The sequence below is a fragment of the Excalfactoria chinensis genome, chromosome Z (assembly GCF_039878825.1).
Source record: "Excalfactoria chinensis isolate bCotChi1 chromosome Z, bCotChi1.hap2, whole genome shotgun sequence".
Classification (NCBI taxonomy): domain Eukaryota; kingdom Metazoa; phylum Chordata; class Aves; order Galliformes; family Phasianidae; genus Excalfactoria; species Excalfactoria chinensis.
Genome location: NC_092857.1, coordinates 14266844 through 14293238, shown reverse-complemented (window position 1 = coordinate 14293238; position 26395 = coordinate 14266844). Strand labels below are relative to the sequence as shown.

The following is a 26395-nucleotide window of genomic DNA, read 5'->3' as shown; positions in this document are numbered from 1 at the left end:
TATTAGAAAACAAGCCATGAAGAGGAGTTGAGAAGGAATCCTGCAAAGATATTCAGCATGCTCAGATTACTTTGGTGTTCTATACAAGATAACCTAGTAGGAAAGTCCTAAACAGGACATACCATACAACCACTCAAGTGATCTACCAAAACTGGTTTCCCCTGGGCAAGACTGTCCTAGCAAATCCATTTCTGCCAGCTGGCAGAAATGTAGACTTGCCCAACATTAACCTGGCCATGGTGTTTTCAGGTGGACAAAACCTGATCTCATCAAAAGGTGCTGAGCACCTAATGGCTGAATCAGCTAAAACATCAGTTTTTTTTTCTCTCTCCTACAGCAAGGATGCTGCACACCTGCCTGTACTACTGGTCATTTCAGGAAGAGCCATTTGGAACTTCTTCATATCTTAAGACAGTAGGCATAGACTTTTCTTTCTTCCTTTTTTTCTTTTTCCTTTTTGTCAAAGAAGCAAGTTTCTTCAGGCCTAAGTGGTCCAAATTAAAGAGGTTTCAAGGTCCAGACATGTTTGTTTGTTTGTTTGTTTTTCCATTTTCCATTTAAAGCAGAATTACTCTGCCATTCCTGACCAGCCTTATCTGAGCCGTATTCTCTCTGCAGATACGTAGAAATTCAGATGTGTAATGCTGGAAAATCAGCACGTGGGACATCTGACTTGCACATGCTCTGCATAAACTTGTATAGCTCCACCAGCATGGGAGAGCTATGCTGATGTACCAGCTTCATTGCAGTGACCTGAAGTTCTGCATTGGCTGCAGTAACTGTGTCTTAGTAGTGAAGACGCAGCACATCCCCCACCCTGAAGATTCTCTTTCGAAGAATGCCAGCTGGTCAGGTTTTACACTGCAAAATTCACACTGATTTCACTTTTTTTTTTTTTTTTTTTTTTTTTTTTTTTTTTTTTTGGGGGGGGGGGGGGGGGGGGGCGCAGCGGAAGGGGGGGCAAGTAACCACCACATATAAATGTGTATGTTTATGTATAAGTGCCTTCATTTACATGCATGTAGTACTGTACAGGTATTGAAGTACCTAAACATTAAAGACTCCCGATTGCGGCAGCCAAGCCCTGAAAATACTTGTGAGTAACAACGCTCCTCCAGCACTGCAGCCCAGCTCGGGACGTTCAACAGGGAGCCCTGCCTCTCATACAGAATAACCCAGCTGCCTGCAAGCCACTGATCCTCAAAGCAGGGCCGTGCAGGAGGTCAGCAGGCAAAGGGCAGCGGAGGCCGCGCTCCTTCCCAACGGAGCCGTTCCAGAGCCGTTCCACCTGAGCCGTTCCGTTTGTGTCGCCGAGGTTCCCTTCGGCGGGTGCGGCCCCCGCGGCAGCGGCACCTTCAGGCCGCGAAGATAACCGCCCTCAGCGCGGCCCGGCCGAGGCGGGAGGAGCCCCCCCGCTGCCTACCGCTCCCACCTACACCCTCCCGCCCATAAAGCCGGCGTGAGGCCCCGCTGTTTGTTCGTCCTCCCCGCGGCTCGCAGCTGCCTGACGTTTGTCCACCTCGCGGCTATTTTTTTTTTTCTTTTCGTTTCACGCCGTCCCCTCTCGCAACCACGGCAGCTGCCCTCCCTTCTCAACCGCCGTGGCCCTCTGTAGGGCCCGGGCCGGCCGCCTGCTGGCTGCCTACAATCCGCCGGGCGCGGCGGGGCGGCCCCGGGGCGCGGCGCGGAGCGGGCTCGGCGATGAGAGTCTGGCGGCGCGGCGGCGTGCTGGCCGGCTTCTGCCGCGGGCATGCGGGGTGGCTGCTGCGGCTGCTGCTGTTCTGCCTGTGTTTCCCGGGCTGCAGCCTCGCAGGTGAGTGCTCTCTCCGGGGTTGGAGCGCGGGTTCGCGGTCCCCAAAGCGTCCGTCCCCCACGCGCTGCCGGGGAGCTCTACTACGGCCCGGGAGAGGCGCCGGCTTGGCGGCGGGGTTGCGCTCTCTCTCATCCCCTCCGGGCGTCGAGGCTGCCCGCCGCGCCCTGCTGCCGCACCTCCGGCATCGCTGGTATCAGCCAGGATGCGCCGGGATGCGGGGTCGGCCCTGGCTGTGGCTCCGCATCCCCGCCCAGTCGCTGCTGCCCGCTGCGTGCCCCACGAGCGGAACGGCTTTGTGTCAGCGCGTGTGTGGGGCAGGGAGCTGCGCTGCTGCCGAGTTTGTACCCAATAACGTGACACCGAGGGGCTGCAGAAAAGCAAGTCCCCGTGGGTTTTAATTACAACTAGTGTATTAAAATATAACCAGGAGGGTTGGAAGGATGTTTCCAGGAGGATTTTTCTGCTGTCCTTTTAAACGTCACGTCTGTAATACTTAAAAAAAAAAAAAAAAAAAAAAAAAAAAAGTTCTGGGATGCTTTTTTGGTAGCTCAGTTGCGGCCCACGTCTGAAGAAATACACTTCTGTTAGTGGTTTTGTTACTGGTCGCTTTTCTTGCGAATGATGGCAGGGTGATACAGCACGGTGGGATGGTAGAGCCGAAGCGCTGGCGTTTGCTAGCAAGGCGCTGCTGTGGCAGCACACGGTGGCCAGGTGGGCAGCTTCGCGTGTTGTAAGCGCTGCTGATGGCCCCGCTGCCTGCTGCATGGCAGCCTGCGTGTAATTACGCGTGTCTTGGTGCCCCGTCGCACTTAGGGTCACTGGGAGGAGCAGTACTGGTCGCCCCGTGGTGACAGCGTCCTTAAAGTTTGTGGTATTTTCATAGGAAGATGTGAAAGGGCAGAAAAAGCAGCTTGTAGTTCTTAAAGCTTGTGCAGGGTGTGTATTTAAATACTCATGTGTACATCAGAGAACCTTTTTGTCAGTATCTCCGTGTTGGAAAAAGTTTTATGGCTGTGAATGCTCTTATGGCCGTAGGAACCTGTGAGCTGCATTAGGGGCAGGTGATGCTTATTTGTTGTTGACATACTGCCGTACCTTTTACCTAAGGGTGACTGAAGCAATTCTGAATTTATGTGACATAATTAACGAAATGAGATCCCGTGCTTCCAAAAATAAAGAAATAAAAGTAAAATCCCTGCCTGGGAAGCAGTTTCTTTAAATCTGCTGTCTTTTATAAATGGTGGATATGATACCTGTTTTTTGGGAAGATAATCAGAAATGAATCAGCAGCTTTAGTACCATCTATATGTATAAAACAAGGCAATTGCTTTTCAGACTTCTTCTAAATGCTTTCATTTTGGTACAAAAAAGGTTCAGTAAAAAGAGAGGCTTCATACTGCGATTCTCATGGTGCCTTAAATCCAGGGAGATAGTGTGCTATTAATCTTTTGTTGATGAGTGCTTTGCAAAGGCGCACAAGTGCTCCTAAGGGAAGTTCTTGCAACCTTGAAGGCAGGTGCAGTGGCACTGCCTTTTGGTGAAGCTAAGAAACAATGTGCTTGGAGATGTGTAGGCTCAGCAGGCTTCCTTCTAAACAGAAGTTTGCAGTGGAAGCAGCTGCAGGGAGTGCTGTGTACACAGGGCTGAGATGAAGAAAATCAAGTTAGATATCCCTCTGCTGCTGGTCAGGCTGGTGCCAACAGGCCTCCAGTAATTACTTTGGGTTAAGTAACATGAGTTCTTACCACTCTGTTCTTTTTGTCTTTTGGTCATGTTAACTGTTTAAGTACTTTGAAAAATTTAAACCATCACTTCTGTTCTGCATTGGGTTTGGAGTTATTTCTAAACTATTCATAGTCAGGACATAAAAGACATATTAAATGCTTACTGCTTCATGCTGTTTCAGTTGTCTGGTTTAGTTGCACCATGTGCTTCCAGATTGCTTTAGAAAAGCAAATCCCCTGCATCATGTTTGCTGTCTTCTGACCCTGAGGATGGTAAGCAGATAGACAGTCAAAGGATACAGCTGTTTCCTTGGGCTTTCTTGCTGGATTTCTCTGGATTGATGTAAAGAAGAGCTTCTGTTGAGGCATTTGGAAGCCCTTTGTTTGGATCCTTCAGTGTCTTGGGAAAGCTTGCTCTGCCTTTTGCCTTCCAAGCACCACTAGGAGGTTCTGGCTGTCAGTCTGAGTAGCTGCTGAATGCTTGTGCACTTCCACAGGGCAAAACTAGTTGACAAAAAATACTAAACTAGTAATGCTAAATTAATCCAAATTTCATCTCAGCCTTTCCCTTCTCAGAAACTTTTTGCTATGTGTTTGTGAACTCCACCTGATCTCCCAAATATTGGCTACAGTAGGAAGTAGAGGGAAGGTGGAAAAAAATAAATCAGTGACCTCATGCTCTCATCTACCCCATTCTCTATAAAGATCAGGGCAAGTAGAATGCATCAATCCTCATCATTGCTAGTGCAATTTAATTATAGGCTAAAGAATTTCAGCCCTTAGTCAATAGTTTGAGAAGTTATCCCCCTTTATTTACTTATATCACTGCCCGCCTTTATCACACTCATTGTATGGCAGTGGGTCATCTTGATAGCATAAGCTGTATAGCAGTATGTCTGTGACAGGACAAGAGGTGCTATGTTACCTCTATGCCACGTAATTTTGTATGTGAGCAGATAAGAACCAAAAGGTAGAAGCAGTGTTGATGAGGAATAATGATAGTTACCTGTTCTTGTTTGGTTTATGAATCAAAGAGGAAAGCCATGACGAGAAGCCTGTTAGTAGGTGAAACACATTGCATGTTATCTGGCTTCCTTGCAGAGAAATAAGAACTGCTGTATAGCCTGGTGCCTTCTCAATTTATCATCTCTATGATTCTATGATCTCTTTAAATACTGTGCAGGTAATACATCTACTAAGCTGACACAGGATAGGGTGATCCATGACACCTTCAGAATGCCTCAAGATGATGCACAGATATAAAATTTATGGACTTTTCTTCAACTCTAGTCTTGACATCAGGAGCAAAATAGCCTTCCCTGCTCTCACTACCTGAGTTAAGAAGGGGATAAGATTTGGTCTTCTTACCAGCTGGGTCATAAGCCAGCGTGTACTCGGATTGAGCAGATAACTCCATTTCTTAAGTTCCTTGTGTTAGGTGAAGAGCAGTGGGGCTGGTGCACTAATTAACTGTGAGAAACGAAAATGCCAGTTATGAAGAACCACTGGTGCTCTGGTGGCAGATTCATGCATTTATACTCTTTAACTAACTCGCTATACTGTTCGGAGTATGGTGGGCAGATGGCGAGCAGGTCCAAGCCAGGCATGTTTCCGATGCAGTCTGCAGTAACTGTGTACAGAGGTGCCCACAAGAGAGTCTGTCTGCAGGAAGCACAGACTACCAGTAGTGAAACTATATGGGAGTGTTAGTGGTGGTGTTCAGTGGTAGGAGTTAGCAGCATGCTTAAGGCGCATGGTTCTCAGCAGGTCTGAACACACTCAAACTGATTTATATTTCCACTTTTCGCTCTGTGTTTGCTTCTGTTTTGAAGGTCTTGCCGTGCGTATTACACTGTCCTTTCTTTGCTTACAGCTGCAAAACACAGCATATGTGCCTTTCTTTGGCTACAAACACAGCTTTGTGACTACTGGCCAAATCAGTTAAAAGGCACCGAAGTATTGCTGCTCAGAGTACAAAGAGGAGCACATCCTGCTGCTGTACGCCATGTCCTGGAATACCAAAACATGTTAAGATAGCGTTTATTTTAAGCTGTGCCACCCAAATGTGGGAACACAGAGGAAACAGCGAGCATCTGTTTTAGTAAATCATCTGGGGACCTTGAGTTCTCATCAGAAGTGATACAGCAGAATGCTTCAACTGAACAGTTTATCTCCTTCTGCCCCTGCTGTTCCTTCTCCAAAGCCAGGGAGGCAAAGCAAAGTCCTAGTGTTTTGGCTGTCTCATGGATTTGTTATGGTGTTACTGAACCTGCCAGTCTGTTTTAAAATAATCAGCTAGTATCAGTATTACCAGGTGGAATGGTCCGAACTCACAGATAAGATGGAGTTTGATTACAGGGTTTAAAACTAACTATTCTGCTGAAATATTCCGAAGTGTAGGTTGACTATCTACAGGAAAAGATACAGACAGAATTCTCATTTGGGTTTTTAGAGAAGTCAGGTAAAAGATACTGCCTCTCTTTTAATTCACTTGCCTAAAATAAGCTAAATACAGCTAGTGAAAAATACGTTTTCACTTTGTAGGCTAGTTTTTCTCAAAAGTCAAGAAAAAAAAATGATGGTAGGCTGAGGGAAGGTGGCTCTATTTGTTTTCATTAACTAGATAGATATGAGGGAATAAAGGTTCTTTAAACCCTTTTTAGGTGTGTCAGTGACGACGTGGGATGCCAATCATACTCAAGAGAATGCTTTTACTGAGGTGCACACTGGACTGAAGTCATCTGCTGGTAATTATTTTCAGTTCACTTAAAACTGTAATACCCTTTCCCTAGTGATCTTAAGTTACCATGTAGTATTTAAATTTCTGTAATAAGTTGGTGAGCTTTCTTCAGAGGAAGAAGCAGCAAGTGTATTATGTAGGTATTTTTAAGTCAGCGCAAAAAAAAGTTTGTATCCTAAGCATCTCAAGGATGGTGGAACAAGCTATCCAACGACAAGATGTATGAAATCAAATCTGGCACTCTCCCTAGAGAATGAGCAGTTCCCAAACTAGAAGCATCATCATAGAAGGTTCCATTCTAGCAGATAGCTGGTCATTTTCATGTGAGTATTCTGGTTTTTCTTCTTGTGTTAGCGAGACTTGTAGTCCTGTCCCTGCATCATTTTATCTTCATCTTTTTTTTTTTTTTTTTTAAAGTTATGTTTATATACCAACATTCCGTTCTCCCCACTCTTCATCTGCTGTATTTAGGTCCCAAATTGTGATGGGAAGTGGAGAGTATGTTGCAGACTGGAGAAGAAATGGATAATTGCTGCTTCCCACCTCTCCTTTCTTTGTAAAGATCAGAGCAAAAGAGGCTTAGCAGTGACTAAAGCTGAGGCTGATTAACACAAATCAAATTCGGCCTAGGTTGTGTTTATATGTGAACTTGTGGCAAGTTTGGACAGGTTATTCTAATCACTGTTCTGTCTTTGAAGATGATAATGCTAGTTATCTGATGTTCTAGAGCTTTTAAACAAAATGCGAGAGATCTACACTAAGTGCAATAGCTTCTGGATTCAGTAACTTTCCATATGTAGGTTGTTCAGTGGTTTTGGTTTGTTTGTTTTGGCAACCATCATACAAACTGATGCCTTATGAATCTGTCACCTTGAAGGATTTTGATGATCAGATGGTGTATATAGTGTGCTGACAAAAACCCAGGTGATCAGCAACAGCCTTGGCATGCTGTCAAGGTGTTTGCATGTACAAATAGAAGAATGTTCCCTGGACTTTTATGTTTTATGTCATGCATAAGCATTTGTACTTGTTTGCTTGCAAATGAGGCAGAGACTGAGGCTTGCTTGCACACTTATGTAGGGAAACAGGACACTCTCTAGTGCTAGTGGACAGTTTCATACTTTTGTTGCTTTAATAGTCAGGATTGGCAATAGCACTCTAGTATCAACAGCTTCTAAATGAACTGGCTTGAAGTTCTTCTACCTCATCCACCTTAATATATCAGTCTATTTTTTCTCTAAACTGGTTGAAGCTTGAGGGAAGGTATGAAAGAGCAGATGGCACAAGCCAAGCATAAGGCTGATTTCCTGTGGCATGGCATTCCTCATGTTGTGAGCTGACATGTTGACCAAAAAAAATGACAAAACAGAAACTTGCTTGGCAGAATGGGCAAGCAGTGTGGAGGCATGTGGTACCTCTACTAATTTGCTCTGAGATACCATGAGATGCAAACCAGAAGCAGGGACTTCTTTCATCTGAACCAGATTCTGGCAGTTAGTGTAGCTGAGCGGCGTTCTTTTCCAAAGTATTTATATAAGAAAAAGGACCAAATTTCTTTTATTTATTTATTTATTTATTCAATGCAGTGAAAGAGGAGGAGAAATAATTTGAGAATGTTTAGGCTTTCAGAGATGAGATTTCTACTGCATAGTAGTCAACTCTGCCACCCAGTGCTTAGAGAAGGGTGAAGCTGAAGCAGTTTTCTCTTCTTGGCTCTAAACAGGAACGCTCTGGGACCTTTTCCATCTGCAGGAGACCCACCCATAGGATAAATAACGCAGTCTCTTTTTTTCAGAAACTGGGATCATTTTCTCCTATAGTTTTATATGATCAGGCAGATTAAGTTCATAGTTATTGATCCTGTAACTTAAGTTGAATTATAAAGTAACTGATAATAGAACTGCTTTGCAAGTATATAAAACACGATTTAAAACTTGTTTGCAGTGGAGGAAATAAATCTATTTTTTCAGTTTTAAATTATTGAAATAATTAATTAAAAAAAAAATAACTTCATTTGTAACAGCATTGTTTTTAAACCTTTTAGAGCCCATAACCCCACAGACTATCAGCCAAACAACCTGGGACAGCACTTCAGGTCACTTGACACTTGGACACGATGCATCTACGCCTGGTAAAAGCAATAGGATGTCTTCTTATACATAAAGTCTTAAGTTCTGCTGTGTGTTTGCTTTTGGTCATTGCTTTTGTTTTAACTTAGCAAGTAGTTATGGAGAATTTATATTAATGGCAGTTACTAAGACAAACTGATGAAATCAACAGTGTTTATGTTCTGTTTAAAGCTGTATGGAAACTAGAAAAAAAAATTAAAAAATTAAATTGCTGTAGTTATATTGAATTGGCCTTTTTTTTTTTTTTTTTCCCCAAGTATAATATCTTGTACATTTTCACTGTGCATGTTTGCTAGGAAATTGTATGCAGATAACAACAAAACATATGTGTGGATGTAGAAGGGTGATATCTCCTTATCTGGTCTGCATGTTAAAGCTACAGCTTTATTAATTTTCTTAATTGCTCTTTTCCTGAAGTGTAGAATGGTAAGCATAGGCAGAAGCTCTTCCCACAACTTTCTACCTGATACCTGTGCCAAACCATGCAGAAATTTCAGAAGGTTGTCTCTGAACAGTATTCTGTCCATGGAACTACTAAATAGAGGTTTTTTTGGCCATCTTATCCTTGGAGACCAGGGTAGTCATGTCTTTGGATTCTAGCAGAGTAGCATTTGAAGTAGATGGTCTGTGTCTAGCTTTATTGCTGTTAAAATGTTAGATTGTTAACAGTTTGAGAAATAACCATGTTCTTTCTGTCATCATCTTTTTCTATTTTTCTGAAGTTTATTACTTTTCCAAGCCCAGTTTAATGTTGTTGTACTCCCATATAGGTTCAAGACCAATTCCTAAGCTTTAGGAGAGTATGCATATAAAAGACTCTGAAGCAGGCTGTGAAAGTAGACAGTTACATCTTTTCTGGAGTATTCTGAAATTTAAATTACAACATTGTATTACAGTTAGAAAGCATATTCTGAACTGGTGTAGTTGCTGTAATGATGGCCATGTAATACTGCTACCTCAAGACTGTGGTAACAACAACAAAAAAAGTAGTCTCTGTAGGATTCAGCTTTGGTAAGGTTTTTGTTGTGTTTTACTGCATTTTGTTGTTTGTTTTTTTTTTTCCCTAGAGGATTACTGTAAGAAACAATTGCAATACTGTATTCTGTCTTGATTGCATTTATAGCATTGTAACACACCTCTGCTTTCATGACCTTGTTAGGTTCCGATCTTACCACATCATATTTTCATGAGGAAATCATTATGAACAAGTCTAAACTTCTGCATGTTGAGCATGAGGCGATCGTTCCTGGTATGTTATTTTCTCTTCCAGCTTTGTTACTTTGAAAATCTCTTAATTTCACGTATTTTCTATCAGCATTTATGATGGCAACTTATTAATAAAGTTAGTTGTTCAGAGTAAGGGGTGATTTCAGTTAAAGAAAAGATGAATGAATTTGTTGCATTTACTGTTGTTTTCTACTAACTATTTTGCAGTGGGGAACAAGACTTCCAGTGCTTCAATAAAAACACTAGTAAAACAATTAACAATTCTCTCTTGTTCCCACAAGTCAATTCAAGTAATAGTTTCTTTGCTTTGGTGAATCAGGTTGAATAGACATTGTAAGGTATGGTGGTTCTTGGTGCTAGCCGACTTCTTAGCATTGCAGCTTTTAGAGCAAGGAGATGATGCAAGCCACTTCCTTGAGGTAGATGTGAGTTTCTCAATTGACAAATAAGAAGTTAAAACCAATTTCTAGTACAAATAGGGTGGGGAAAAAAAACAGCCAAACAAAAATGTTTTAGTTGGAATTTAATTTATTTAGAATTTGAACAGATCAATTAAAACTCCTTTGCAAAATACTAATATGATATCTTAAGGACACAATTGCATAGCAGTTATGCTGTTCTTCTAGCACTGTTTTCTTCTGATTTAAAGTGAGATACTTAATGAGGTGGTCTCTGTTTCTTGTTTTGGTACAAGTACTCTTAGTGCAGAGATCTGCTATGTATCAACCTTCTTATGGCTAATCTTCAACAACATAAGGTTTTAATGTTCCATTCATTGTAAGCGTGGATTTCTTTTTAGACAGTTAATCTCAAAATTGCATTCTGTTTTTAACTGTGATTAATCTGACTCTCAGACCTTCCCTACTACAAAACTAACTCCATTTTCAGTTTACTTTGATCATAAATAGCTGAGGTGAGTTATGATTAGTTCACTTACTGAGTTTAATGTATGGATCTAATAAATGAGCTATGGTCATTATGACACTGCTGTGTAAGATGGAGGTGTTGCACCTTTCAGTCTTAACACCAGGCTAACAAAGCTGTGGTACTTGTAGGACTTGGAGTTGTGGGCATTATGTATTTCTTCTGGCATTTACATGCCCCTGCCTTGCCCACTGGAGTTTAAGTACTCTGTGGGAGTATCAAACTCTGCTTCAAGTGGGCTTTGCTTCTTTTTAGGTATGTTATCACAGTAAGTTAGTGAGAGTTTCCTCTCAGAAAAGATTAAAGCTGTGAAACTCTCTACACACGGTTTTTGACTTTCGGCTACTGCAGTGAAAGTCTAGGATTGAGATGAGATTCTGAATGAATCTTTGTTGGAGTAATGATTATTGATGGCATATGGTGTTTTGACAAAGAAGACAGTAATTTAACAAGATTACGGATGTCAGTGTGCCCTTTACTGCATATAGGGGAGGATTAAACGCATTTGACCGGAAGACTTTCCCATTGCGTCACAAAGTTTAAAGTGGACCCCTTTGGTTTCTAAACTCTTGCTCAGAGAAGTCTGGGTGTGGCTGAATCCATTTCTAGTTCCAGACTTGGTCAACAGCTTATGTCTAAGGGATTGTATGTGAGCAGTCTGTCTAAGATACGATCTTGGCAAAGTTAAGAAAGATTAAACAAACTGTTAGTCAATTACAGGGGATCTGTATTGGCAGGGCATCCCTTGACATAAAGGCATTAGGGGTCTTAGCAGCAGGCATAACCTTGATAGGCATTCCAGCTCCAGGGAAGACCTGTTGTACAGGAGAGCTCAGAGATCTCTTGGTCTGCTTGCTATTCATGGAGGAAGATGATTGACTTAGACATACTTTTTTTTTGGCACATGCTCAGGTGGCCCTCATCTGTTGAGCCAGATGTATGTTATCAGTTCTTTCAGCCTTCAATTTGAGACAGATTTGTGGTCAATTACCTGTCTTAACAAAACCTTGAACATAACCGGTCCTGTGCTTATTTGCTGCCTATTGAGACCATGACTGTAATGACTGTTGTACTCATTACACGCCTGAGCAAGTCCCTGTGTAATGTCCAGGCCCATAGGAGGAAGCTGGGGCAAGGAGGGGAGCATACAGTTGTAGGATGGAACCATGAATTGATTTGAAAATGATTCAGTTTCAAGTGACGTAGCTAAAGCATGAAAAGCCAGATCCAGCAGTGATAAGGTTGTGGATTTTATTAGCAGGGCATTACCCATGATTTCACAGTATCATAATAATTTGTAACTGGCTGATTTGTAAGTATTTACAAGTTTAGCTCTTTTTGAAATTAGTAATACAACTTTGTACTTATAAAAACATTTTAATCCAATAATGATTTATTCATTCCGATGTTACTGAATTCTGATTTGTAAATTATCTGCAATGGAGATGCAATGGAGATGAAAGGGAAATTTAGACTGAGCAGACTTGCCATCCCATCTTCTGAGAGAACTAAGCATTCAGTGTATTTATGTTTCAGGTTGAGCTGTGTTGAAGCACAGGTGTGTCTTGATGTTGGTGCTTTTGTAATTTCTGTATATAGTAACAGTAATAATTAAATTTTGTCAAAAGCTCAATAACTGATGCTGTAGTTTTTGTTTCTGTTGGAAAGCATAGCAAAAAACAAATGCATCCTTGTGCAATCCAACATATGTTTTAATCTCTTACTTTCACAGAATGAAGAAATAAGGTGCTTTTTCTTAAGGTACTATTTCTCAACTTCTATTAGGTGAATATGATGTTTCCGTGGAAAAAAACATCTCTTTGGACAGTGCAGCTAAAATTGAGCTGTCATGCAGACTGGCTGATAAATACTCTTACATGAAAATTCTTCAGGTGACTTGGAAGAGGGGAGATGAAACTATCAAACACATCAATAAAACTGAAAAGAGCTGGGCCATCCAGTAAGTAGTTGTCTGTACTGTTTTGCTTGCAGATTTTAATGTAGTGTCACATACATATGCACAGCCCCAGGCTAATAATGTTTATGATTTAATAATATGATTATTCTGTCACTTTTCTGCTACTCCATATACACAAATGCAACCCATGTAAAGTTCCTGTAAAACAGTGGGAGTTCAGCATCCTCTCTGCTGTATAAGTTATGTCATACAGCATATGCTACATAGGACATTTCATGTGGTGGAGCCCTGTCTAATTTTGTAACTTCAGGGTGTAAAGATGCTTGGTTTTGTGTAAATGGCTGTGAGCAACAAGATAGAATGGTGTTTGCTTTCCTAGATATTGGTGTGCTTTTCCATTTTCTTAAAATGTTGTAATGGTTCTGCATTGCACTGAATCTGACTGTTTCAGCAATATATGTTCTCCTCTGGCTTCTTTATAATGTCTATTAGCAGTCACTAGTAAATGCAAACAAAATGGTGACTTCTTTAATTTTTATTTTTTTCCCTTTTGAAGATTCACCGTCTCAGACAACAGAAAACTGGGAAGTTACACTTGTACTGTGAAAGGTGAAAAAGAATTCAGTGCGGTGTTTCATCTACATGGCAAGTCAACCAATGAAATTCTTTGTTAATAGCTCCATGATAGTATGGAAATGGCAACTTAGTTTAATCAATGACTGCTAATATTGTCAAGCTAAGTGAGAATCTCTATCAAAGGCAATTTCTGTAGCATGGAGGGAGAGAGTTTAGAAGCAAAACTAAAAGCCCCCGTAACAAAACTTGCATCAACCAAAACTGTGTAAGCCTGCTTTTCTGCTCCTCCCCCTGGAGGAGTGACTGATTCCTTTTTTTTGTCTTCCTTTGCTGTCCGTTTAGGAGAAGTGAGTGTTTGTTACATTCTTAAAGGGGAGTGGGTGGGTGGGTGGAAAAAAACTCTGGATGGTGTCTGAGATTTTTTCTTTTTTTTTTTTTTTTTTGGTAAAGCACAGCCAATGACTTCAAAGTTTGGCCTGTCACTTTTGTGTTATAAGAGCAGCAGTGATTGGCAGAATGGAGGCATGTTTGTAAACAAGTTCAGTTGTTTTTCTGAAACAGCAAATAAATGCTGCAGTGTTACCCGTTACAGATACTATAAAGAACAGCCCTTAAGTATACAGTTGTTGCTTCATTTAGCACTGTGGGTGAGGAGCTGAGCACTTGCACATTTTTTTTTCTCCTCTGATTTCATCCTTTGCAGTAGTAGGTGAAATCTAGTTGACTGGAAAAACATTGAAATGAAACAAATATAAGACACTAAAGTGGGACTTCCTCCACTTCTGTCTTCACATTTTCCAAAGTTTGCTGAAGCTGAAGGACAGGAGATTTGCATAAATATAAGCTCAAGAATGAAATATGGAGTCCACCGAATTTGTCAAGTGAAGATAAGAAAGTAGAGTAGATGTCTTGTTGTTGAAGATGGCAAAACAGATGCCTCAGCTCTACATAACATCAGTGGGAGTTGGTTTGGGCTACCCCCTTTATAAGGCTGGAAATTTACAGCAAGAATGACTGTTAGCCTTTATCCATTGACCACCAGGGATGTTAATTATTTCTTGGGATTTCTGCCCATGTCCTTGGAATGAAATGAATATGTATATGCTATACCTTTAAATATGTAGTTACTGCTTCTCTTGGTGTGCATGTTTGGTGGAGTGATCCTCCATGCACCCAGTAGTGCAGTAAAAGGAATACCTGCTGGATGTGACTCATTGGTTTGTCCTGTTACCTTGTTGGCTTTCTCAACTTCAGTGGTAACCATGTGATTAGTGAAAGCTCTCCAGTCTGGTATGTACTAAGAAGGATTCTGTATGAACACAGAACTGTAAAAGCCCTAGCTCTTCTAAACTCAGCTGAACTAGCCGGCATGACTTTGTAGTTTTCAAACTGGCTTTGTTCAGAGGGGCATCTGCTCATACAACTTCAGGGAATTTCTGCAAGTGCAAGTCTTGAATGGTTGTGTTGATATCTGCTTTCAAACCTTCAGCTAGGGTGAACTTAGCTTGCAGTACTGTGGGAGGACAAAATTGTAGTGTACTTAGACCTTTTCATCTCTGGAAGTGCTTGTATCATTTTCTTGTTGAATGGCTTCCCAAGTCTGTTGAGATTTCTAAGAAAGGATGAGGAAGTCTTACTCTTGGAAGTATGAAATAACTTTTTTTGGTAACAAATGAATCAATCAACAGAAAAGTAACTTCTCCAGAGCACAGTGCACAGGATTGGTTGATTTATTATAAGATGATAGGGGAAGAAGATGGGGAAAATTGCTTCAAAATGCTGCCACTTCTGATGCCATAAAAACTTACTGGCTCAGCACTTAATAAGACAAATGCAAGAGTGAAGGAAATGGGAAGGAGAAATGCTTGAACCTTGTTCTTTAAATTATTGTGGGAATCCAGTATGAATACTAGCAGGGTTATCTGTTAATCTCCAGCAGTTTGCAGTTTTTTGTTTGTAGCAGCTTTATTTTGTCTCCAGATTCTGTGTGATTTGCCTACAGGAAAAGAAAACCAAACACAACAAACAAACAGAGTACTGAGTTTGCTCTCTTGCATGCATTCATGGATTAACCACAGTTACAGAGCTGAGTGCCAGAATGCATTATGGACATTCTTGTTCTTAATCATGTCTGAGGTGGTCACATTTTGCTAGTATGTCTAGAGTTGTGTTTTGACACCGATCAGCACATCTGAAGTATTTTTGTATAAATGAAGAGGAAGTGGTAGCGCATATTAGTGAAATTTTACTTCTTAGTGGCAAAGGTAGAAGTACTCTGATGCAGCTGTAATAGCTGGGTCAAATAGACCCAGAGTTGTGATCTATGGTTTTGTTTCTTGTGGCCCTGTTCTGAACACATTTGGACCAGAAGTCTTCTTTGCTGGCACACATCCAAAAGCTGTTCCTTCAGCGAAGAACTTACTGACATTTATGATGTTTGTAGTATGTCCAGATTAAAAAATAAATAAACAAAGCTACTTGTGTGCAGGACTTGCTTGATAACATTATTTGGTAGCATTACATCTGGAATAGAATCGGACTGGGCTTTTACAAATTGAATGAAACTGCAGGAAAAACTTATTTTCTGGTGTATTACAAATGATGCATGTAGCTCACAGCTGTCAAGGAGGGAAAGAAGTGATAAACAAGGGTAGAAATCAGTACCAAATATAACTCAAGTTTCCAGTATCAGTTGGCAACTTCAAAGATTGTACAGCAACTAAGAACAAGATGCCTGTAGTTTCCTACAGGAAACTTTATATGGAGAATGTCAGCCTGAAATGACTCTTCTTTAGGTCATGTCATAAATTATGTAATTATGTATGTTAGTCAAAAAAAAGAAGAATATGAATAGGCTGCAAGAAATATTTATCTAGTGATACATATAATAGTTGTATTATTGTTTTGGAGTATAAATGTGTAGCTTTCATTTGATGTACTTCTCCCTACTTGTTCTTAGTACCGCAGATTGCAGGAAGAGAAAAAACTATCATCAGTTATGTAGGTGACTCAGCTATACTGATTTGTAAAAGTCATACTCCCATTGCTTGGACTTGGTATATGACCAATGGAAGCGAACAGGTAAGGTTCCAGTTTGGCCAAAAAAAATTGTGTGACAAAAATGTGTGGACATGCTCTAAAGTATAATGACATCTCACTTTAGACTCCACAAACTGCATTTGCATCAAAGTTAATCACAGAATTGCAGAATGCCTTGGGTTGGAAGGGACCTCAAGGACCATCAGGTTCCTATCCCCCCCACCACAGACAGGGCCACCAACCTCCAGATCTGGTATTAGACCAGGTTTCCCAGGGGCCCCATCCAACCTGGTCTGGAATACCCCCCGGGGCAGGACATCCATAGAGGGAAATTTAAATAGAACCAAACCAATGACAACAACAACAAAAAAACACCAAAACATTCATGCAATATTTAGAAATATTTGTTATTACAGTGATGTAGTGTTTATGCTGGCATGGAAAAATAACATTTTTCAGAAAGTCTCTGCTTTATTCCTCTAGTCCAAATAAGAGTCAGTTAAATTTGTTAAGTCTTGAAGTACATTTAAAACAAAAAACAAAATCTATGTTGGCATTTCTAAAATCTTATTACCTGATAGCAAAGAATCTTATCATAGTAGAATGCTTATTTATTTTTTTTAATTTATTTTTATATGTGTAAGGCTTTGGAGACCTGGGGGAAGACAAAAGCATTCCCTTTTTTCTGTTTCTTCTGCTTCTCCTCTTCATGAATATTTCTGAGTTTCCTAGCCAGTATGATCTCTTGAAGGAAGGTCAGAAAGACCAGTTTTTCTGGATCCTCATTAACTGTAGAAGTGTAGGCACTCTGATATAGCCCTTTTTTTGGTGAAAGTACTGTAAGCAGAGAGAAAGCAAATAGATCAGTTTCCTCCGTGTAACTGGTGGCAAGCGTTGGGTCAGGAGGCTGTCTCAGCTTATTTTGCAGCATAGCAGCTTTCCCAGCTCAGTCTGCTTGAAAGCTGATACTTGTGCTGTGGCGGAACCTGGATATTGGGTCCTGACTCCAAAGGATTGTTAATGGAGCGTCAGTAGAGACAAAGATAGCTTTCATTTTCAATTGGCTGAAGCAGGTCGAGTGACTTGCGCCCTAATAGTACGTATTTTCATGCATTGAATGCAAAGGAAACTGCATGTAGCTGGGGAAGGAAAATTCTTCACTTACAGGCAGACTAAATGCCTCCTCTTATTATTTTACATCTCTACATGGGATATTTTATAGATGTTGATAATGTAAATGGTTTGACTGAACAGTTTCTTACTGCAGTTATAAAACCTAGTGAATTTTCTATTTTCAGATTGCCATTAATGACTCCCTGATGCTGGATAAGTATGTAATAGACAAAGCAGATGCCAATGCAACCCGTCTGAAAATACTGAAGCTCACCAAAGAAGATAGTGGTGCATACTGGTGTGAAGCTGCTTTTGAACTAGGAAAGACTAGAAAAAAGCTGACACTTAATATTCTGTCATTCATGGTGCCACTTAAGCCATTTCTAGCAGTAGTGGCTGAAGTTATTATTTTAATAACTCTTATTTTTGCTTTTGAGTTCTATTCAAAGAAGAAAGAGAAACGTGCAGGTAAGCTTCTTAAGCTTCTTCTCTAGGTTTACATAAAAATTACAGCTGAATGTTTGACACAACCTATACTAATTCATATGCAACATCTGTGTGACTCTTACATCTAAACATTCTGATAAAGAATGCAGTGTTACGGGGGGGGGGAAAATAAAACACTTTAGAGTTTAATATCTTGTCCACAAGTCTTGAATTCAGTTCTGAAGTATTTTCCATACGAAATTACTTCCCGTAAAAGGTTTGGTACAGTCATTTATTTTGTATACTGTACTTTATCTGTTGTATGTATGTAATATGATATGCATTACAATCACATTAATAGAATTTGATAAATGTACATTTCTTGATGAATTTGTAGATAATTCTATTGGGTAGAGTAACAGAATAATTACAGACTTAAGGAAAAATAAGCTAATAAAATAGTGTTTGTTTTTGTTAATGCATAGAATTAATGATACGATTAAAAGTATGACTAACTTTTCTAAAGCTTGGAATTAGCAAGACCTTACATAATCTTCTTTTTGTTATGCAGAAGATGAAAGAGAATTTGACCAAATTGAACAGCTGTAAGTAAGGAACTTTTACACCCAACTTAAATGCTGCTACTTAAGCATACACACTATCTTTGTATCATAGTTGGTTAGAGTTAATTAATCTGAAAGTATAGTTTATTACCTTTCTCCAACACTATGTAATCCTGGAGTGCAGGATGCTGTTTTCTGACTGGCACCTATCTTTGGTGTTTGGAACTTGTCTTCTGTTAAGACAACATCTGTCCTCCTTCTGTCAGAAGAAACACTCAGGTGGAAACTTTCCAGAAAAGGCTTTGGAAATTTTTCATTTGCATTTTTGTTCTGTCAACATTAATACAAATATCTCTAATCTGTGCGTGGTCAAAGCCCTAATTGTTCAAGGTGCACTTTAAGGCTAGAGGCTGGGAGTTGTTGCTGTCAGGTGTGCTGTTAATTCTCACTTCAGGAGCAGCCTCTTGCTGTACTAAGTCTTTAGGCTTCCTTGGCACTGGAGTTAGAAGAGCAGCTACAGGCACTTTTACTGTCATCCTACTGTTAGAGGGTTGATGCAGCCATGCCAGTTAACCCTTCCTTAGAAAGATGCACTTTTAAAGGCTTGTTGACATGACTCCTTGCCTCCACCTCTTGAAGCCCATTTACTTGGCCTTCTCATTTTCCCATTTTGTTTAATATTCAGTTTAATGGTTTCCTTTCCCTTTACATATACATTCCTATTTTGGTTTCCTTCTTATCTTTCTGAGTACTTCCTGCCTTTACTTTCTTGAGTTTCTTGCTGCAGTGACCTTCTTTGTTTCTGTGTGTTGTGTTCACCCTCCTGTTTGTTATTTGTGCCAGCTGAAAATACATCTTAGTGCTTTTCCTCTTCTCAAAACAGCTTTAAAGCTGTAATTCAATTATACCATGAAGTGAGGATTTGTCTTGGAAATACAGTATGCTATTTTAATGCTGAGTGTTTGGGGATATGTCTTGGGTTGAAATTGAATAAATGCCTTTACACAGCTGTGATTCTTGTAATACAGTTTCAGCATATTTATAATAGGATTGTAACATAGTACAACGTACTATAGTAAGTGTTCATGGTTGATGAAATGGGGGGTGTTTCTGATGTCATAATTTCAATCAAATGCATGGTCTTTAATTCTCTGCGTTGTTAGATAAATGTAAGTCGGGAGAATATTAAACTGTTTCTTGCCTATGCGTTTCCAAACCAGTTAGAAATGATTCTAACACTGCCTGTTTCAACTGTTCAGACGATAAATTTGTGTACCAGAGCAAATGGCTCTAAAGGAATGCTTCTAGTCTGTTATGTCAAGTGATATATAATATATAGCTGAGTTTGGTTGATGAAGTTATAATTCCTTTGCTTAAAATATATATATATATATATTTTAATATTATTTATATTCAGTCCTAGGCTAAATTTTGATTATGATGAACACAACTGTTATCTGTAGGTACTCCAAAAGAAGTAGTGATAGGAATGTTTTAGTCCGTGTTTTGAGGATGTTGACCTGCATATATTGTTCATATGTTGTTTAGTCAGGCATACACTTTATGTGCACATTATAACAACTGAATGAAATGATAGCATAGCAGTCACTTCTGAGAATATTATCACTGTTACCACTTCTGCACAGATCTTTGTACATTCTGAGAACGATTGAGTTGTTCCTACTTCCACTTTGGTTACTACAGTGACATTTAGTATTACTTTTTCATACAACCTTATATGCCAAAGTGAGAAACCCAAGTACATCTTAGATGCATTCTAGAGGCATGACGGTGCTCATCCTGCATTTCAGAATTGAGTTTGGGAATTTATCCTCTCTTTCTTGCAGTAAATCAGAGGAAAGCAATGGTGTGGAAAACAGTTACGCAAGGCACAGAAAAATTTAGTCTAGTTCCTAAAAAGGTGAGTAAAGGATGAAATGTAGATACTAAAGCTTACTTCTTCCTTGAGTAGCCTAGTATCATAACAAGGATAAATTAAAAATACATATAAATCCAATGTCATCCCATTCTGGTTTTTTTGTTTTTTAATCTGGTGAAAACATGGTAATATGTTTAGATGAAGCTAATACATCATCATTAATGACTTGCTAGAAGCAAGATAGTGAGTCTAAAGCTGTCTAACTGAATGCTGTTGTTGTGGTTCTGTTCACCTTTAAAATAGAAACTAGATTAACCTTAATTCTTCAGTTCCTCATCATGAAACACTGCTGTGATATCAGGGTAAGTGCTGAGATGCAGAAGGATGCTCAGTGAATCTGAATCCTGTTCTTTCAGGCTGTAGTGTTAGATACCGAGTTAGGCTAAATGAGGAAGGGTTCAAGTGCAGTAGCATGAATAGAATCCAAAATGAGGAACACTGAAAGTACCAGAGATGTGAAACAGTAAATGATAGGAGTCTAGGAAAGGCAGGGTTTCATACATGGTTGAAGGAATTCGTGTCAGATTAAAGCAGATGGTGCATATTCCTGTGAAAGCTCTGCAATGAACTTTGGATTCTCTCCTCTTCGCAGTGTCATTTACAAGCCTTCAGTTAGGCCAGCTGGAAATGCTTGTCAGAGGTTGGTCTTTAGTGAGGACCAATCCTGCACACTGTAGCTCCTTCCCCTCAACATTCCTTCTGCATCTGGCACTGTGATCCATCCTTAAGATGAGAGGTGTGAATCTCTTTGTGTTTGTCACGGCTGGTACTGTTTCTTTTCACATGTCATCTATCTGAAGGAAGAACGTTTCAGTACCCTTTGTTTTAAAGACCAGGAAGAGAGCAGTGTGCAGTGAAACTTGTATGAACAGAAGAATTAATTGGAAAACAATATAGAACAAATACTTTGCAAGAGCATGGCATCTCCTCTGTTTCTTGCATGTTTCTAATGCTTGCTGATTGCTGTGCTTAGGCTCCCAAAGTTGTAGCCTGTTTTAGATCTAAGCACCTGTTTTCATGAAGTCATTGTGGCACATGGCTCTCGCTGAATCAGTGAGGATTCATGTTCTCAAGTTGAATTTCAGTATGTACTCAAGCTGCTCAAATGAGACCGCTGAGATATTTTGTTAAATATAAACTGCAAGAACAAAGCTTAATTGCAGACAAATGTGGGAAAAATAATGCACAGCAAAATAATAGAATTGATTTAATAAAGATGTGTTTTCTTCTTTAATTAGGGAAGCCAAGCCTACAGAAGTGGAAGTCATCACAAAGAATTGTGCAGCTATGCATTTCGAACATCAACTATGCTTCTATATAAGCTCCTCTACAGTTGTAAGAAATAACATGCTTTTAAAGTAGCTGCAAATTGGCTCACCTTTTACAAATAATATATCCTGATAAACTGCATTTTGACTCTTGTTGTCTGTAAGACTGATAGTTGTCATTTTACTGCTAAAAGGCTGGTTTTTCTGGTTAGATTTCATATTGTTGTATTCACTGTGTTTAGTTCCAACTTCAGGCAAAATTAATCTTGCATTTACTGAACAAGTAGGTAATACAGCAAGGTACCATTATCAAAAATGGAATTTTGAATACTTGTTGAAACCGGACTTGCGAGATTAAAAAATGTATTTCCACCAAAGAAAATGCCTTTAACTGGCAAATAAAGCAAATGTGATATAGAGACACTTTTAACCAAAGAAATGTTCAAAGGGAAATATTTATCATGATTTAAGTAGAAGGTCAGTGGTTTTGCACTTGTAATGAACAGTAAAATATCTTAATTCTAACTTTTGGCTTAGCTTCATTTAGTTAGAAGGAAGTAAAGTATGTTCTGGATACTTAATTTCCATGAGATGTCCTCCCATATGGCTGTGATACCATGTTGTATTTCCAAATAGGCTGAACATTCTGAATAGACAACAAGCTGAATGCTGTGCAGATTAGAAACTTTGGTATTATTTCAGAGTGGGTGAAAGAAGGAAAAGGGACACAGTATCATATTAAACATAATTTCAATAATTGCTTGTACAAATTACTGCAGGATATTTGAGAGCTGCACAGTCAGTTCTGTGACAATTAATATGGGGATGTTTTCAGTAATCTACCTACATGGTTCTTAACACACATTGTGCTATTAGTATTCCCACTTCCTCTTGCATATGGCACTGTTCCTTGACGAACTCTCATCACAGTTCAGTGAAGGACTTGAGCAGCTAATGTTTCCAGGGTAATAAGTAAAGCGTGATGAATACCACTCATTTTGTTGCACATAGCCATGGTGGTGCTTAACTGACAGCACTATTAACAGAAGAGTTGTAATTTTAGATGTACCAGTTAACAGAATTATATATTCAGCAGTTGAAAATGGAAAAATGGTTAATTGGACTAGTGGCCTTTGCTGGCTAATGCAAAGGGCAAAGGAAAGATTAGAAAAACAGTTCTTTTTTGAGCAGGGGAAATAGACTTTTGAAGGTTTTTTTCTGTATAAAAAATGTAAGGAAAAGGCAAAGTGAACAAAATCTGAATTGCATTTCCTCAAGTTGTCGTTTTTCTTTGAAAACAGAAGGAAGTAGTTGGAAAAAATAAAAAGGAAACAAATAAGAGGGAAGGAATTAAAACAGTTTCAGTGTTCCTACAAGTGAAAATATCAGAAAGAGTCTAGCATTGGCTTTTTTGTTATGTGGACACAATACGATCTGATCTGTGCTTTTTTTTTTTTTGGCTTGTTTGTTTATTGTGTACAGTTAGCAGGTTCAACATCTCTAAATTGCAGCTCAAATAAAAACAGTGGGAGGAATATAACCATGAAACAATAGAATGTGGGGATCGAACGCTGATAAATATTTCCCTTGCTGAGATACTGTGTTTATTGTATTTTGCCTTAGAGTTCATATGCATTATTAAAAAGAAACAAAACAAAAAAAAAGACAACCAACTTTTGTAGGTTTTTTATATGACTTTCTTATTAAAGCTTTATTTTTTTTGCTATAGCAAGTATATTTTTGCAGGTTAATACTAGTTTATATTGGTCCTCTGAAACAATATCGCAAGTCTGTCACTTTTTGCGTGCAACTTCTGCCTTTGTTGAGCATTCCTACTTGATCTCAAAATTCTGGCGTGAGGTTTTGGCCACCTGTATGTGAGTTGTGTGAAGGGTAATATTTTTTTCTGCTGTTGTTAGTAATAAAGGCCTGCAGTGAAAGCAGGCAGGAACCAGAGAACCCTGAAATAAACATGTATTTTAGATGTATTATGAATTCCTCCTTTCAGGACTGCAGTAATTTTGGTCAAATTGGCTGCTGATACATTAGTTTGATCTCGACTTGCCTCCAGTGTGCTCTAATTGCTGTGCCTTCACGAATTGGTACTTCTGTTTCAGTTGGCAAATAGGCCTGTTCCTCCAAAGACACCAAATAAGAGCTGAAGCAGTCCCAAGCCCAAGTATGAGAGCACTGACTGATAAACAATTAAAATTAAAAGAACTTCACGTTACATCCTTGGGTACTTCTTTCCAGTAGTTTCAAATGGCTTTGCAGTTTTATTTTCTTATGCCAAAACATGCATATGTAAAATACACTGAGCTGTTTATGGAATAAGAAGATAATACAAAGTTTGAAGATTTACAATATTTTACTGAAGATGTCTTTAAATTGCCTAAATTTATTGTTCATGACTGATAGAGCTTCTTCTTGTTATTGAATGCTATAGGGTTTCAAATTTGTAATGTTTGTCCCATCTTAGGCAAAATGTTTTGTTTTTCTTGTGAAGATGTTTTGTTTGATTTGTTCATCCATTCATGCTTTCATTCAAAGACTGTGTTTTTCATCATTAGAGCAATATTTACATCATCTGACTTGCTGAATTATTTTCAAGTTGACGTTAAAAGCTCTGTAACAGTGCCTTGAAAGAAGCAGTTTGTCTTAACCATAGTTAAGTTAATCTTGTGCAGTATGTTGAAGAGTTTTCTCTGAAACTTAACAGTGAAATCTATTTTTCTAGTGGAAGTACTGAACCTAATGCTTTTATCACACTTGCCTTATTTTACATTCAGATTTTATACAATGCTTCTTTGACTCTTTTATTTTTTGCTTGAGCAGAAAGATGTATACATGTAATGGAATATCTTCTGTGTGTTTGCTGTATAGGTAATAGAGTAGTTATGAGTTGTATGAAGTAGCATTATTGTACTTAGGAATAATTCAAATAAACTTAAAGAATGCATGATGTTGAGTATATTTATCCCCATCACACGGGTTAAGTGAAATTAAGACTTCATTTCCTCTTTTCTTTGTCCATGCACCTTTCACAAGAAACACTCAAGAGTTCTTCTGACCTCATCTGCTTGAGCACCAACTAGGTAGGAACTGCAAAGGGCAAGTGATGTCCAGGTGATTCCTTTAGATGCTTATACTGCATCTGACACAGATTAATACTTAATAATTTAGACATCTAAATTTGCAGCTTAGGAACCCCTATTGTTTCCTGTGTTGATCAAGAGGACAAAATAGTGGTGTTTATTTCTGTCTTCTGGAAAACTACCTAAGCGGAGTCGAGAGTTATGCAGGTGAATCTCAACATCTGAGGCTGTCTATCTTTTTATCCACATGAGGTGTCAGAAGGCATTTAAGATGGTGTTAGTCTTCCTGTAAAGAAAAATCTCTGCAATTCGCTTGGAAATAAAGACTAACGTGTGCTCTCTGGTTTAATTAAAGGACATAACATTGTTTATATCACTACATTTCTTTCTGATATGCTCTCAAAGTGGTACAGTACAGTGCTTTCGTAGTACGCATTAAGAATGTATCCGTGCTTTAATCACCCTAGTGCTTAGCAACGCATCTCATCCTTGCTGATGGCCCTGTTTGCCTGCAGAGTTTGGCTGAGACAAAACAGTTAAGAGGGGCTGCAAAGTAGTTTATACTTTCTGCCAGTTGTTTGTTATCTTTTGGAACATCCGCATCTCCCTGGCGCAGGATAATAAAATGGCAGGCAGAGTAGGGTGGGGATAGAGCACTCTGTTAGTTTTCATCTTTAATGTTTTGTCCCAGGCTAGAACTTGTGCGCAAGATGTTCTAAGTGGCAGAAATACAGCTGTCTGCTACCAATAAGTCTGCTGCATCCTGAGTAGGTGTGGTATGTGCAGCCTAAATCGTCAGAGGACACTTGAGCAAACAGCTCACTGCTGGGGAACAGAAGAGTGAAGCTACAGACTTGCAGTGCAAAATGCTTTTTTTTTTATTACCGTGTTTTGAATGCCTTTTACATTTCTGAATCAGATTTTTAAGAGTTACAGGAGGAGACAAAGATGGGTGTTCTTTTGGGATATAAATCCTAATATTCCTCTCCTCTCTACTGCTGATGGTTATAGGGATTGGTTTTTGTTTTTTAATTCTGAAAGAAAATATGTAAAACGATACCATATAAAAGAGAAGTTGTCAGTTCAGTTACATTCAGTGGACTTGGAAATAATTTCCTGTGCAAGTAAAATAGAACAGCTTTTCAATACTCTCTAACAATGTAAGGTTAATCCCTGTAATGCAGTTGTTCCTGTGATGAGAGAGGATAGTTGTCAAGGATTTTTAGATTGCATTAGTCTTTATTTTACTTGACACTTGCACACCTACACTGTTATCCTCACCTCCAAGTTAAGGCCAGCAAGTCCATGTATATACTATGAAACTTGGGAATTACTTCACAAGTAGTTGCACAGTCAGGACTTGCTCGGCTCATTCTAGGCTCAAGTGCTGTGTGTTCTTCCTCAGCAGGTGCCCATGCTCATTTCTAACTAGTATGGCACAGAAATGAAGCAATCATAATTGGAAAAGCTTTGAAGGACAGAATCCCAAGAAACACAGCCAATAATTCAGGCAGGAAGAGTGTATGTAAAGTTCCTGCTGGCCTTTTTCTATCAAAAAATGTATATATATTATTTAGAATATCTGAAAGAGCTTGATAGCGTGCTTCTGGAGAAGTAAATATGTAAGTTGCTTTGAAAGTACTGCCTCCTGTTTATTTCAACAGAAACTGCAACAGATGCAAACAGCATAATAACACTATTTGATAGAGCAAATTTGCAGCTACAGAACACTTGTTCAACATGCTTATCACTGTAAGCTACGTGTTTTCTCCAGTGATGAACAAGAGCCTGCATGCTATTTTACTAGACTGCCTCTCTGCTGCCATCTGCCACACAGCAACAAAAAGTGATGGAATATTGGTGGGAAGGTTCAATCTTTGCTGCCGTACCAACAACATCTG

At 39.4% G+C, this 26395-nt stretch overlaps 1 protein-coding gene across 1 annotated transcript; it reads left to right on the top strand.

Annotated features, from left to right (window-relative positions):
• Window positions 1–1441: 1441 nt before the first annotated feature.
• On the top strand, window positions 1442–23390 carry EMB (embigin). Its single transcript, XM_072359527.1, has 11 exons — window positions 1442–1813; window positions 6201–6284; window positions 8322–8408; window positions 9566–9655; window positions 12343–12517; window positions 13032–13120; window positions 16011–16132; window positions 17389–17671; window positions 18201–18234; window positions 20040–20113; window positions 21370–23390. Exons 1-10 carry the CDS (start codon window positions 1702–1704, stop codon window positions 20095–20097), a joined length of 1134 nt encoding a protein of 377 aa, XP_072215628.1. The 5' UTR covers window positions 1442–1701; the 3' UTR covers window positions 20098–20113; window positions 21370–23390.
• The last annotated feature ends 3005 nt before the right edge of the window (window positions 23391–26395 follow it).

What these genes read in the sequence shown, in the direction of transcription:
- EMB (XM_072359527.1), top strand. Translation starts at nt 1,702, where the DNA reads ATGAGAGTCTGGCGGCGCGGCGGCGTGCTGGCCGGCTTCTGCCGCGGG. An exon ending in CCCGGGCTGCAGCCTCGCAG is followed by an intron (nt 1,814 to 6,200) that starts GTGAGTGCTCTC and finishes AACCCTTTTTAG; the next exon opens with GTGTGTCAGTGACGACGTGG. An exon ending in TTTGACCAAATTGAACAGCT is followed by an intron (nt 18,235 to 20,039) that starts GTAAGTAAGGAA and finishes TCTTTCTTGCAG; the next exon opens with TAAATCAGAGGAAAGCAATG.